Source organism: Theobroma umbraticum, unplaced genomic scaffold, assembly GCF_002168275.2.
Source record: "Theobroma umbraticum cultivar Fairchild unplaced genomic scaffold, ASM216827v3 scaffold_95.0, whole genome shotgun sequence".
In the NCBI taxonomy this organism is placed as follows: Eukaryota; Viridiplantae; Streptophyta; class Magnoliopsida; order Malvales; family Malvaceae; genus Theobroma; species Theobroma umbraticum.
Genome location: NW_018397257.1, coordinates 1,340,219 through 1,350,532, shown reverse-complemented (window position 1 = coordinate 1,350,532; position 10,314 = coordinate 1,340,219). Strand labels below are relative to the sequence as shown.

General features: G+C 31.3%; 1 protein-coding gene across 1 annotated transcript; it reads left to right on the top strand.

The window, feature by feature from the left end:
• The first annotated feature begins 7,138 nt into the window (after nucleotides 1–7,138).
• On the top strand, nucleotides 7,139–9,930 carry LOC110412440 (branched-chain alpha-keto acid decarboxylase E1 beta subunit). The gene is made up of 9 exons (XM_021422972.2): nucleotides 7,139–7,386; nucleotides 7,846–7,957; nucleotides 8,184–8,219; nucleotides 8,339–8,398; nucleotides 8,485–8,542; nucleotides 8,645–8,742; nucleotides 9,438–9,527; nucleotides 9,628–9,696; nucleotides 9,769–9,930. Exons 1-9 carry the CDS (start codon nucleotides 7,217–7,219, stop codon nucleotides 9,913–9,915), a joined length of 840 nt encoding a protein of 279 aa, XP_021278647.1. The 5' UTR covers nucleotides 7,139–7,216; the 3' UTR covers nucleotides 9,916–9,930.
• The last annotated feature ends 384 nt before the right edge of the window (nucleotides 9,931–10,314 follow it).

The following is a 10,314-nucleotide window of genomic DNA, read 5'->3' as shown; positions in this document are numbered from 1 at the left end:
AAGGAATAGTTGGACAGGGGAACACAGGCAGGAAGAGCTGTGTAAAGGAGATAAAGGTTGACGAGGAAGAGAAACGAAAATTGTGGTGAACGGATAGAACTGTTAATATGGGCTGGCCCGTCCCGGGTCAGCTCGGCCTTAGTTTTTATGGGTTAAAAAAATATGAGTTTCGTGGAGTCAGTTCACTTTTTATATAGGCCCTCAAAACTTAAACCTAGCCTATATCATGTTAGTCCATGAATTGGGTTAGGTCAATCTTTATTTATTTTTTTTAAAAAAAATTAATTTTTATAATTTTACCTGATAAATTTTTTATTAATAAAATTTTTCTATGATTTAATTCATAAATTGAATAATAAAAATATGTTACAAATAAATAAATGATACTAAATATAAAAAAATAAATAAATTACATAATAAAGTTTAAATCTTTAACACAAACTACTATCTCATAAACATAAGTATATAACCAAATAATAAAAATTTCAAGACTCATTTATATCCTCCTCAATTTTCATTCTCAAGTTAAACATTTAAATCTTGTTTAGACAACAATGATGTCTCAAGGCTTGAATTATTATCAATTTATCATCTAATATTCATTACCATAAAAAAAAAGAGATAATAAGTTTTAATCTAAATTAAAATTTTTAATTTGATAAGTGAAGATTAAAGACATTGAAATATATAAAATAAAAAATACTATTGGTAACTAAATTATTAATTTTACATAATTAAATATATAAAATTATTAAATTAATTAAAATTATTTTTTTTGACCCATAGGGCTGGCCTTGCCTTAGCCTACATCAGCTCACTGATTTGGTGGACTGACTCATTTAGGCCTGGTTCAAATATGGGCCAAAATTTTTCAACCCAGCTCACCCCATATTTAATAGAAAATGAGTTGACCCAATGGGTCAGGCCCATTTTGATAGGTCTATGGATGGAGGGTCAATTGGCTCCTTGTGCTAGATCAACTCCTCTTAAATTTGGTTTGAATTTCTTGAGTTATAAACATATTGTTAGTTTTAAAATTATTATAGTTTTGATTATTACAAAATGTTCAAATTTACTTGAATATTATTTGAATAATCTTTGACAAGTTCTTGAAATGATTTATTTCTTATTTATTTATTCTTATATAGTTACAAGCTTGATTATTGAAGTTATTGAACTATATCTATAAACTTATATGATTTAGTTGTATGGATACTTAAGAATTTCATTCATTAAAATCTAATTTAAAGATTAAAGGAAAATCTAAATGCGTTCATTAAACGGGAGTTTTGAATATCTTTTTCAATGATGACAAAAAAAGAAGAAGAAAACTAAGTTAAATAAAGCTTGATAGGTCTTTATGTTTAATTTATGTGTGTAATGCTTAGTTATGATTTTGCTGAATTTTTTGTGCATGCTACGTATTATAGATATTCAACATATCTTGCTTAGTTATTGTGGATATTGTGTATTTTGTTTAATTATTATGGATGTTATAAATAGTTTATTGTAAATTTTTAAAGAAAACTAGATGCGTTAACTAATGGGGAACAATCCTCATTATGTGAAAAGATTTAAAACATTCATATTGAACATAGATATTGTACTATTCATCTAAAAGTGTTTTATCATCATAAAAAATAAGAGAGAGAATGTTGACTCCATGTATTTTTTATGATAACAAAATGTTCCTATTCATTAGTGTCTAACTTTATTATTTAGGTGTATAGGATATAGTTGAATTCTTCTAACAAATTTGTTATTAAGGGCAAGTCAATATGGTTGTTAAATTTAAAGAAGGATTAATCAGTTAAAGAAAGAAAGAAGAAAGTGATTAGTGAAGATAGAACATTAGTAACTGATTAATAAAGAACCCTAATCGGTTAAGGCACAATTGAGCGCAGGGTAAAAGCAAGATAGAAAATCTGTAATCAATTAGCATCACGATTAATTGATTAAGGATGTGTTGGAGACAAAAAATAGAGTTATGTTAATCAGTTAAGGAATTTGGTTAATCGGTTAGAGCATAAGGCCTTATTACCTTCAAGCGCCAAAATCAAATTTGGAAGAAGGTTGACTGTTGAAGGGAGCCAAAATGGAGAAATTCAAAATTCGAAGATTTTCTAAATGGTTAAAGTTGACTTTAATTGATTAAAGTTGAAAGAAGTGAAACTTCAATCAGTTAAAGAAAAAGCTAACCAATTAAAGGATGAATGTTGCATTGAGAGGATTGAAAATAAAAAGTTTGTAATCAATTAGCATTTCCTTTAACCGATTAACGTAGTGAACATAGTTGCCAGATAGTGCAAGGCATAGAAAGTGTAATTGGTTAGAGTTTTTTTTAATCGGTTAATGCAGTGAACAGAGCTGCTAGATAGTGCAAGCTAGAGATGGCTTAATCGGTTAGAGCCTACCTGTACCTAATTAATGGAACTTTGTTTCTACATTTGAATTTAATTGCTAGAAAACCAAATAATGGCTAGTAATGGCTATAAGCTATCTCTAATGGTCAGAATCAGTCTCTCACATATTTAAAACCTCTCTAACAGTAAAAAATAACATAAAAAAGCCATCCAAAGTGATTTTGAGCTTAGAAGACCAAAATCATTCTCTTTACACTTATATTTTACTCTCATCTTTCAAAATAGTGTTTGAGCTTAACTTTGTACTCCTTAGATCAACTAAGTGATCAATTGTTCTTTATCATTTCTCTATTTCTTGTTTACTTAAGAGTGTGAGAGATACTTTAAGGGGTAGACTGAGCTTAAAAAGCCTTAAGGAATATTGTAAGGGTTTTGAGCTTAGGTTAGAAGCTCACCTTGTAAATTTTGGTGGAAGTTGTTAATTCCATTAATTTAGTGTACTTAGGTTGAAAATTTTTTATTGGGAGATCAAAATAATGGATGTAGGTCAAGGGAATCGAACTACTATAAATACTTGTATTTTGTCCAGTTCTCTTTATCCTTTTTTTTTTACTTAGTGATTTTCAACCTTTACAACTTTTAAACTTTTTTTTTAAAATCCTTCAAGCTCTTCAACCTTAAAAGTTTTCATCAAATTTCTTTAAAGTACTATTCACTCCCTTCTAGCACTCCATTGGGACCAACAAATATGTCTCGTTAAAATATTATTAAGAAAAAACCTCATTTAAACGTTATTATAAATGTGAGATTCATGGCTCCATTCTTAGACCATGGCATCCTCTATTGGCTCCCCTTTAAGAGCTTTTCTTCAATGTGGGATTTATGACTCCCCACTAGGACAATGTATTCTCTCTTATGTGGGATTCAAGTTTCCTCATTAGGACCATGACATTAACTGTCACAATCCAAACCAATCATTGTGAGGTATTGCTCGTTTTGACATGCTAGCCTTACGATTTTATCTAAAGAAGGACAACTCACAAGTTGAGGGTGGACTGAACTTTAAATGCCTAGTATCACTCTAGTACACAACCGATGTGAGATTCGTAACTCTCCTCTAGGACCATGACATCCTCCCTTAACTTTTTTCTATAAGCTCTTTGATATTGGATTTATGGCTCTAAGAGTTTCTCTTTGATATTGGATTTGTGGCTCTACCTGCTGAGAGCATATCTTTTTGATGTGGGATCCATATGGTTTCACGTTAAGATTGTGACATCCTCCCTCACTGTAACAAAGGCCCATTCTCCTTAGTGACACATCGTCAGTACCTCTAAAGTTTGCTTTGATACCAATTGTCACAGTCCACACTAACCCTCATGAGATATTGTCCACTTTGATCCACTGGCCTTACTGTTTTATCTTATAAAAGGTACCTTACAGGTTGAAGGTGGTGTGAACCCTATCAACTATCACAGTCCACACCAACTCCTATGAGGTATTGTCCATTTTTGTTTACTAGCCTCACTGTTCTGTCCCACAAAAGGTACTTTACAAGTTGAAAGTGGTATGAACTATTAAATGCCCAATATCACTCTAATACACAATCGATGTGGGATTTATAACTCTCTTCTAGGATCATGACATCCTCCTTTGGCTCCTTTTTAGGAGCTTCTCTTGGATGTAGAATTTATAGCTTTACCAATTGTTTACTAGCAAAAAACTTCATGGGAAAAAATCCGATTGAAAGAAAATAGTACATAATTCCTTACAATAATAGGCTTTGAAATACTATCTCATTAAAAATCTTATCAAGAAAAACCTAGCAGGAAAAACCTTAATAAAAAAAAGAGTATAGTGCGTATTTTACTCCCCTGATGACTGTATTATTTAAGATCTTTAAAACAACGTATTTTAATCTTTTAAACTAACTTTTCAAATGCTGTACTAATAAGGACTTTGGTGAATAATTCTAATAGATTATCACTTGAACGAATTTATTGAATGCTAATATCACTTTTTCCTGAAGATCATTAGTGAAGAAAAATTATAGTAAAATATGTTTTGTTTTATCACCTTTAATATATCTTTTCTCAATTGGGCTATTCAATCGATATTATCCTCATATAATTTTGTTGGAATTTTCTTATTGGTTGACAAAGGATTAAAGTAAGTTCGTGTACTAAAAATTACATATACAAAATGTTATAGCCTGGTAGAAGAAAATGTAAAGTAATATTACGATAATTTGTAATTTTATAGATTGATTGTTAGCTTAATTACAAAAAGCGGTATTTGTAAACAAAAGTCAATATAAGGCTTTGGCAAAGCTACACAAAAAGATGCATTGTTTTATATCTTTTTGAAGTAGTGTGTTAAAGTTCTTCAAGTACTCTAAGTATATGTAAAAAATATAGTGATAGTGTGCAAAAAAACATGAAACTTTGTGACTAAACAATTATTTAAAACTAATAGTAATTGATATTGGGCTTGGAATCATATAACTTCAGATAAAGGATATTGGGAATTTTGCTTGAAATCATAGCACCACAAAGCAAGGATAATAGGATATTAAGTATTATAATTGAAACTGCAAGACCTCAGATTAAGCACATTAAGCATTATGCTTGGAAATGTAACATTATAAATTAATGATATAATTAAGCAGTGTTAAGGATATCGTTTATTATGCATGGAACCGTAGTACCCTAGATCAAGGATATCAAGCATTAGGCTTGGAAGTGTAGTACTACAAATCAAGGATATCAAGCATAATGATTTGAACTGTATCACTATAGATCAATGATATCAAACATTATGCTTGATACTATAACACCATATATTAAGGATAACATCTATTTATTTGGAGTTGTAGCACCCCAAATCGTAGATATCAAGCAATTTGCTAGAAAACATAGCATTACAGATCAAGGATATTATTAAGTAGTGGATATCATGACATATCAAGGATATCATCTATTATGTTTGGAACCATAAGACTTCAGATCAAGGATATTAGGCATTATCCTTGTAATCATAGCACTGCAAATCAAGGATAATTAAGCAGTGGATATCAAGTAGGTATCACAAGAAATCAAGGATATCAAACATTATAATTAGAACTGTAGCACCTCAAATTTAGAATATCAAGCATTATGCTTGAAAATATAACACTACAAATCGAGGATATAATTAAGTAGTATCAAAGCTAACATCTATTATGCTTGGAGCCATAATACTTGGTCAAAAATATCAAGCATTACGCTTGGAAGTGTAGCACTACAGATCAAGGATATCAAGCATAATGATTTAAACTGCATTATTATAGATCAAGGATATCAAGCATTATATATGATATCATGTCACCTTATATCAAGGATATCATCTGTTATGCTGGAAATTGTAGCATTATAGATCAAGAATATTTAGTGGATATCCATTAGATATCATAACATAGCAAGGATATCATTTATTTACGTTTGGTACAGTGGAGCCCTCATCAAGGATGTGGAGCATTATGCTTAAAATCATAATACTACCAATCAAGGATAATTAAGTAGTGGATATCAAGTAGATATTATGACAAATTAAGGATATCAAGCATTAGCACTGCAGATCAAGGATATTTATTAGAAAAATCTTCTAAATGATGATAATAACAGTAAGAAAGAATAATTTAAAATTTAAAAAATTATAAATAATAAAAGTATTAATAAATCTAAGATAATTATTTTAAAATATTGATAATTATTTTAAAAAATTTTCTTGGTGTTTCAATTTTATTAACAAATTTTTATATTATATTTGAATTTCTATTATTTTGGGATGATTATAATGGTTATTATTATTTTATTTTATTTTTTAATTGTCTTTTCATTTTTTGGGCTTTGAGTCTTTCTTTTATATATCATTCCTTTAATTTAGGCATTTTCTTTAAAAAAATTACAAATCAAAATAATTTGTACAAAATATTCAAAATAAAAATTTATTAATTCAAATTCTTTTTTTTAAAAAAAACTCTAATAGCATTGTGTTGGGATTTTTCTATTGTACTTTGATATTTAATCTATCTATTTCTTTACAAGTGATACATGTAATGAAAATAAATAGGATAAAATACATAGATCTTCCTAAGTTCTAATTAAAATTTCAAGTAAGTCTATTAGTGTTGAAATAGATATGTCATTCTCAAAAATATCTTTCGTTGGATACATGGGTTCAATCATTTGTCAATCATTATTATTTTCATTAATTTGATAATATGATAATATTAAAAAAATAATTTTATTTTTCATTAATTTTAAAATTACTATTATATAATTTTTTCGTAAAAAAAAAAAATTTCTAGGGAGTATGTTCCCCCGCTCCCCAAGGGAGGGGAGCACCAAATCCTCTCTTAAGAGCACTAGATTTGGTGCTCCCTCGTGCTGTCTTGTATTTTTTTAAAAAAATTATATAATAATAATTTTTAAAAATAAAAAAAATATTTTACTCATTATATATTTAAGATAAATTATTTATGTAAAAATTAATAAACTTGTATAAAATTATGATTAATATTAAGAAAATGAGAGTGTTTTATCCAAATAAATATTATGTTTGTAAAGGACTAGTGTTTTTTTCATGTTTGCTTTTATCTTAGAATTCTTCCAAAGGTATAACGTGTTTTGTTTAATTATAATCACATTGAGTGTGTAGATTATAATCTAATATTTTAAAGCAACACTCAAAATCATATCCTGACTCTGCCACGTGACAGATATGCCTGGCGTTATTTTTGATAAATACACTTCCAGGAGAATGTGATTAAATTTGGGAAGCGCAGGCAAAGAAAAAAGGAAAGAAAAGTAGAGATGGCCATGGCTCTGAGGAATATTGGCAGAAGGGTGGGTCTGCCCCTCTGCAGGATGAGACCGTTTTCGACTGCTACTTGCGATGTTGAGAATCAACAGAGCGCCAAATCCATCAACCTTTACTCTGCCATCAACCAGGCCCTTCATATTGCGCTTGAAACTGATCCTCGGTTTGTTTCTTTCAAATTCGCCGCTTTGCGTTTGCCCCTTTTCTTATTTCTTTTCTTTTTACTGAGATATTAATTTGTTGTGTGTTTTTGTTCTAAACATCTGTGAGCTTGTTTAATGCTAAGTTGCTGACCTGTTTCTTCTTCACGGTTAATGCCAGGATTCGTTCAAATTTGTATATGGAACATGTTGGAGTTCTAATTGGAGCTCGCAAGTTTTAATAACCAATTACTTTAGCCTATAGGAGCCTATGCAAGCATATTGTTATTGTTATTTGTTAGTATTATTTATTATTTACAAGTTGACAACACAAAGGCTGGGCTTGATTTAAATGAAAGTTTTATGTTGTGGGTGGAGGAATTGCTTTCATCAAATACTACTAGTTCCTTCCACGCGACTGAGTGCTTGTAGATGATTGTTTACAGTTAAGCTTATTTTTCTTTTTCCTAATTGCTTGACAGGGCATTTGTTTTTGGAGAAGATGTCAGCTTTGGTGGAGTTTTCCGTTGCACAACGGGACTCGCTGACCGATTTGGTAAAAGTAGGGTGTTCAATACCCCTCTTTGTGAACAGGTAACCAATTAGTATCAAATTCTATTGCTGAATGCTTATCTACCCTTGTTCATAGATTAAATTCTTTTTTAATGATATCTGATTTCATGGTGAACCCTACAATGCTAACTTTGCTACCTAATTAATTTCGAGTTTGGATGGACAACATAACGTTGTATGGCTCTTCTTGATTAATTACTGTTTTGAGAAGATGTATCAGTAATAATCAAGCTTAATCTTCTTGTAGGGCATTGTCGGATTTGGCATTGGCCTAGCTGCAATGGTGAGTTTGAGGATTTAATCAGTTGACTGCATAAGCTCAAAAATTGAACCTTTAAACAGTTTGCCTTTTTAATCTATCTAATATAATTGCTCTGCTCGTACCTTCATTGAACGTAACAGGGTAATCGAGCCATAGCAGAAATTCAGTTTGCAGATTACATTTTCCCTGCTTTTGATCAGGCAAGCATCTTCTTTAGTTCTTTGTTATTCACATTCCTAGTCCACTCCTTTTTCTCTCTGTTTTTAAACATAATTTATTCTTGTAGATTGTAAATGAAGCTGCAAAGTTCAGATACCGGAGTGGGAATCAATTTAATTGTGGAGGTAAGTTTGGTCGTTGATTTTGATGCTTAGCACTTCATTTGGACTCTCTCAACCAGCTGCTTTTATTTTTATTGCATGCTGAGTTTTCTGGCAAATTTCCAGGTTTGACCATTAGAGCCCCTTATGGTGCCGTTGGTCATGGTGGACATTACCACTCACAATCACCTGAAGCTTTCTTTTGCCATGTACCTGGTATCAAAGTATATTTCTGCTTCCTGAGCTTGTTTCTCTTTCATTTTTTATTCTCTGATGCTATCTTTTTCTTTCAAGTGCAATAGCCCATGTGGTACTGGCATGCTTAGAAAAGCCACAAAAATAGCTCAATTCTGTATCATTTAGATATTTCATTTCACGAAATCATGCAAGGACTTATTGTGATGCACTCTAGGCAGCATGTGCACAAGTTGCAAACAAATTAGCAACCACAACACAAAATTATGTTATTTTATTCTAATTTAAACTTTTCATTCTTTTAGCATTTACACTACTATGTCCCCTTTTCCTTCAAATGTACCATTGCTTACTCAGTTCTCTATTGGATCTTAAAGATATGTTACATGGGAACATTTCCTAATGCAATGGAAGAACTGAACAACTTTAGTTGACTTTTTGGCTAGTAATTGTTGCACTTTGAACTTGGATATTTTTAATCATTATAACTGTTCCTTTATTTGGCTATTGTCCCTTTGTTGTCCCTATATATTGGTCAAATTACTTCTTAGTTAATAGAACCGTTGTCGAGACACTCTGTTTAGTGTATTGATGAGAGCTGTACGAAACATTTGGCAATTTTTTTGGTTCCTAAACTTTGCTTCATGGGATGTTTGGGCAAAACGGCTTAGTCTTCTGAAAGATTAATAAAATTTTCTCCCTTTAAAACATGCTTCTCTTATAGGTGGTCATTCCTCGCAGCCCACAGCAAGCAAAAGGATTACTGTTGTCTTGCATTCGTGATCCGAACCCTGTTGTATTTTTTGAGCCAAAGGTACTTGCTAAATTTATCCCAGATTGAAAGGTTAATTTGTACTGAATTTATCCTTGATGATTTCTTCAACTAAAGCTGTAAATGTACCTTGGAACTTTAGTGGCTTTACCGTTTAGCAGTGGAAGAGGTTCCTGAGCATGATTATATGTTGCCTTTATCCGAAGCAGAGGTAACTGCCGGTTCTTTCTGTTTTGATAGGAAATTCTGAGTCTGAACTTAAAATTGCAAATTGAATGTGTAGGTAATTCGAGAAGGAACTGACATCACCCTAGTAGGGTGGGGAGCGCAACTCTCCATCATGGAACAAGCCTGTATTGATGCAGAAAAGGTTAGTGATTTTCATTTCTCTGTTCTGTTGATCAATGACAACAGTGAGGTACACAATTAGGGGCAGCCCAAAATCTCAATTGCTCATCTTTGGTTAAAGCTTAGACCTTCCTTTGAAATCAGGGAGGGTACCACTTGACTACAATGGCCTGTTGTTCACTTTTTGATAGCATAATTGAAGATGTAGCCATAGAAAGTGTCCAGATACATAATGAAATTATTACAAATATTGGGTGTCATAAATACGCTGTATTTGGGGGCAGTATTTTGTAGCCACTGGTTTGAAGTTATACATAATGAAATTATTACAAATATGGGGTGTCACAAATACTCTCTATTTGAGGGGCATTATTTTGTAGCTGCTGGTTTGAAGTTTTTCATTATTAGTTCTCATATGTTAAATCTGACATGTTAAGTAAACCCAGAATTATTGAGGGCCACTAGCATTGATTTCGTATGG

Bases quoted from the DNA above. Each gene is read 5' to 3' on its own strand.
- LOC110412440 (XM_021422972.2), top strand. From the start codon at position 7,217: ATGGCCATGGCTCTGAGGAATATTGGCAGAAGGGTGGGTCTGCCCCTC. The intron at 7,958-8,183 runs GTAACCAATTAG...ATCTTCTTGTAG, and splicing joins ATACCCCTCTTTGTGAACAG to GGCATTGTCGGATTTGGCAT. The intron at 8,399-8,484 runs GCAAGCATCTTC...TTATTCTTGTAG, and splicing joins TTTTCCCTGCTTTTGATCAG to ATTGTAAATGAAGCTGCAAA.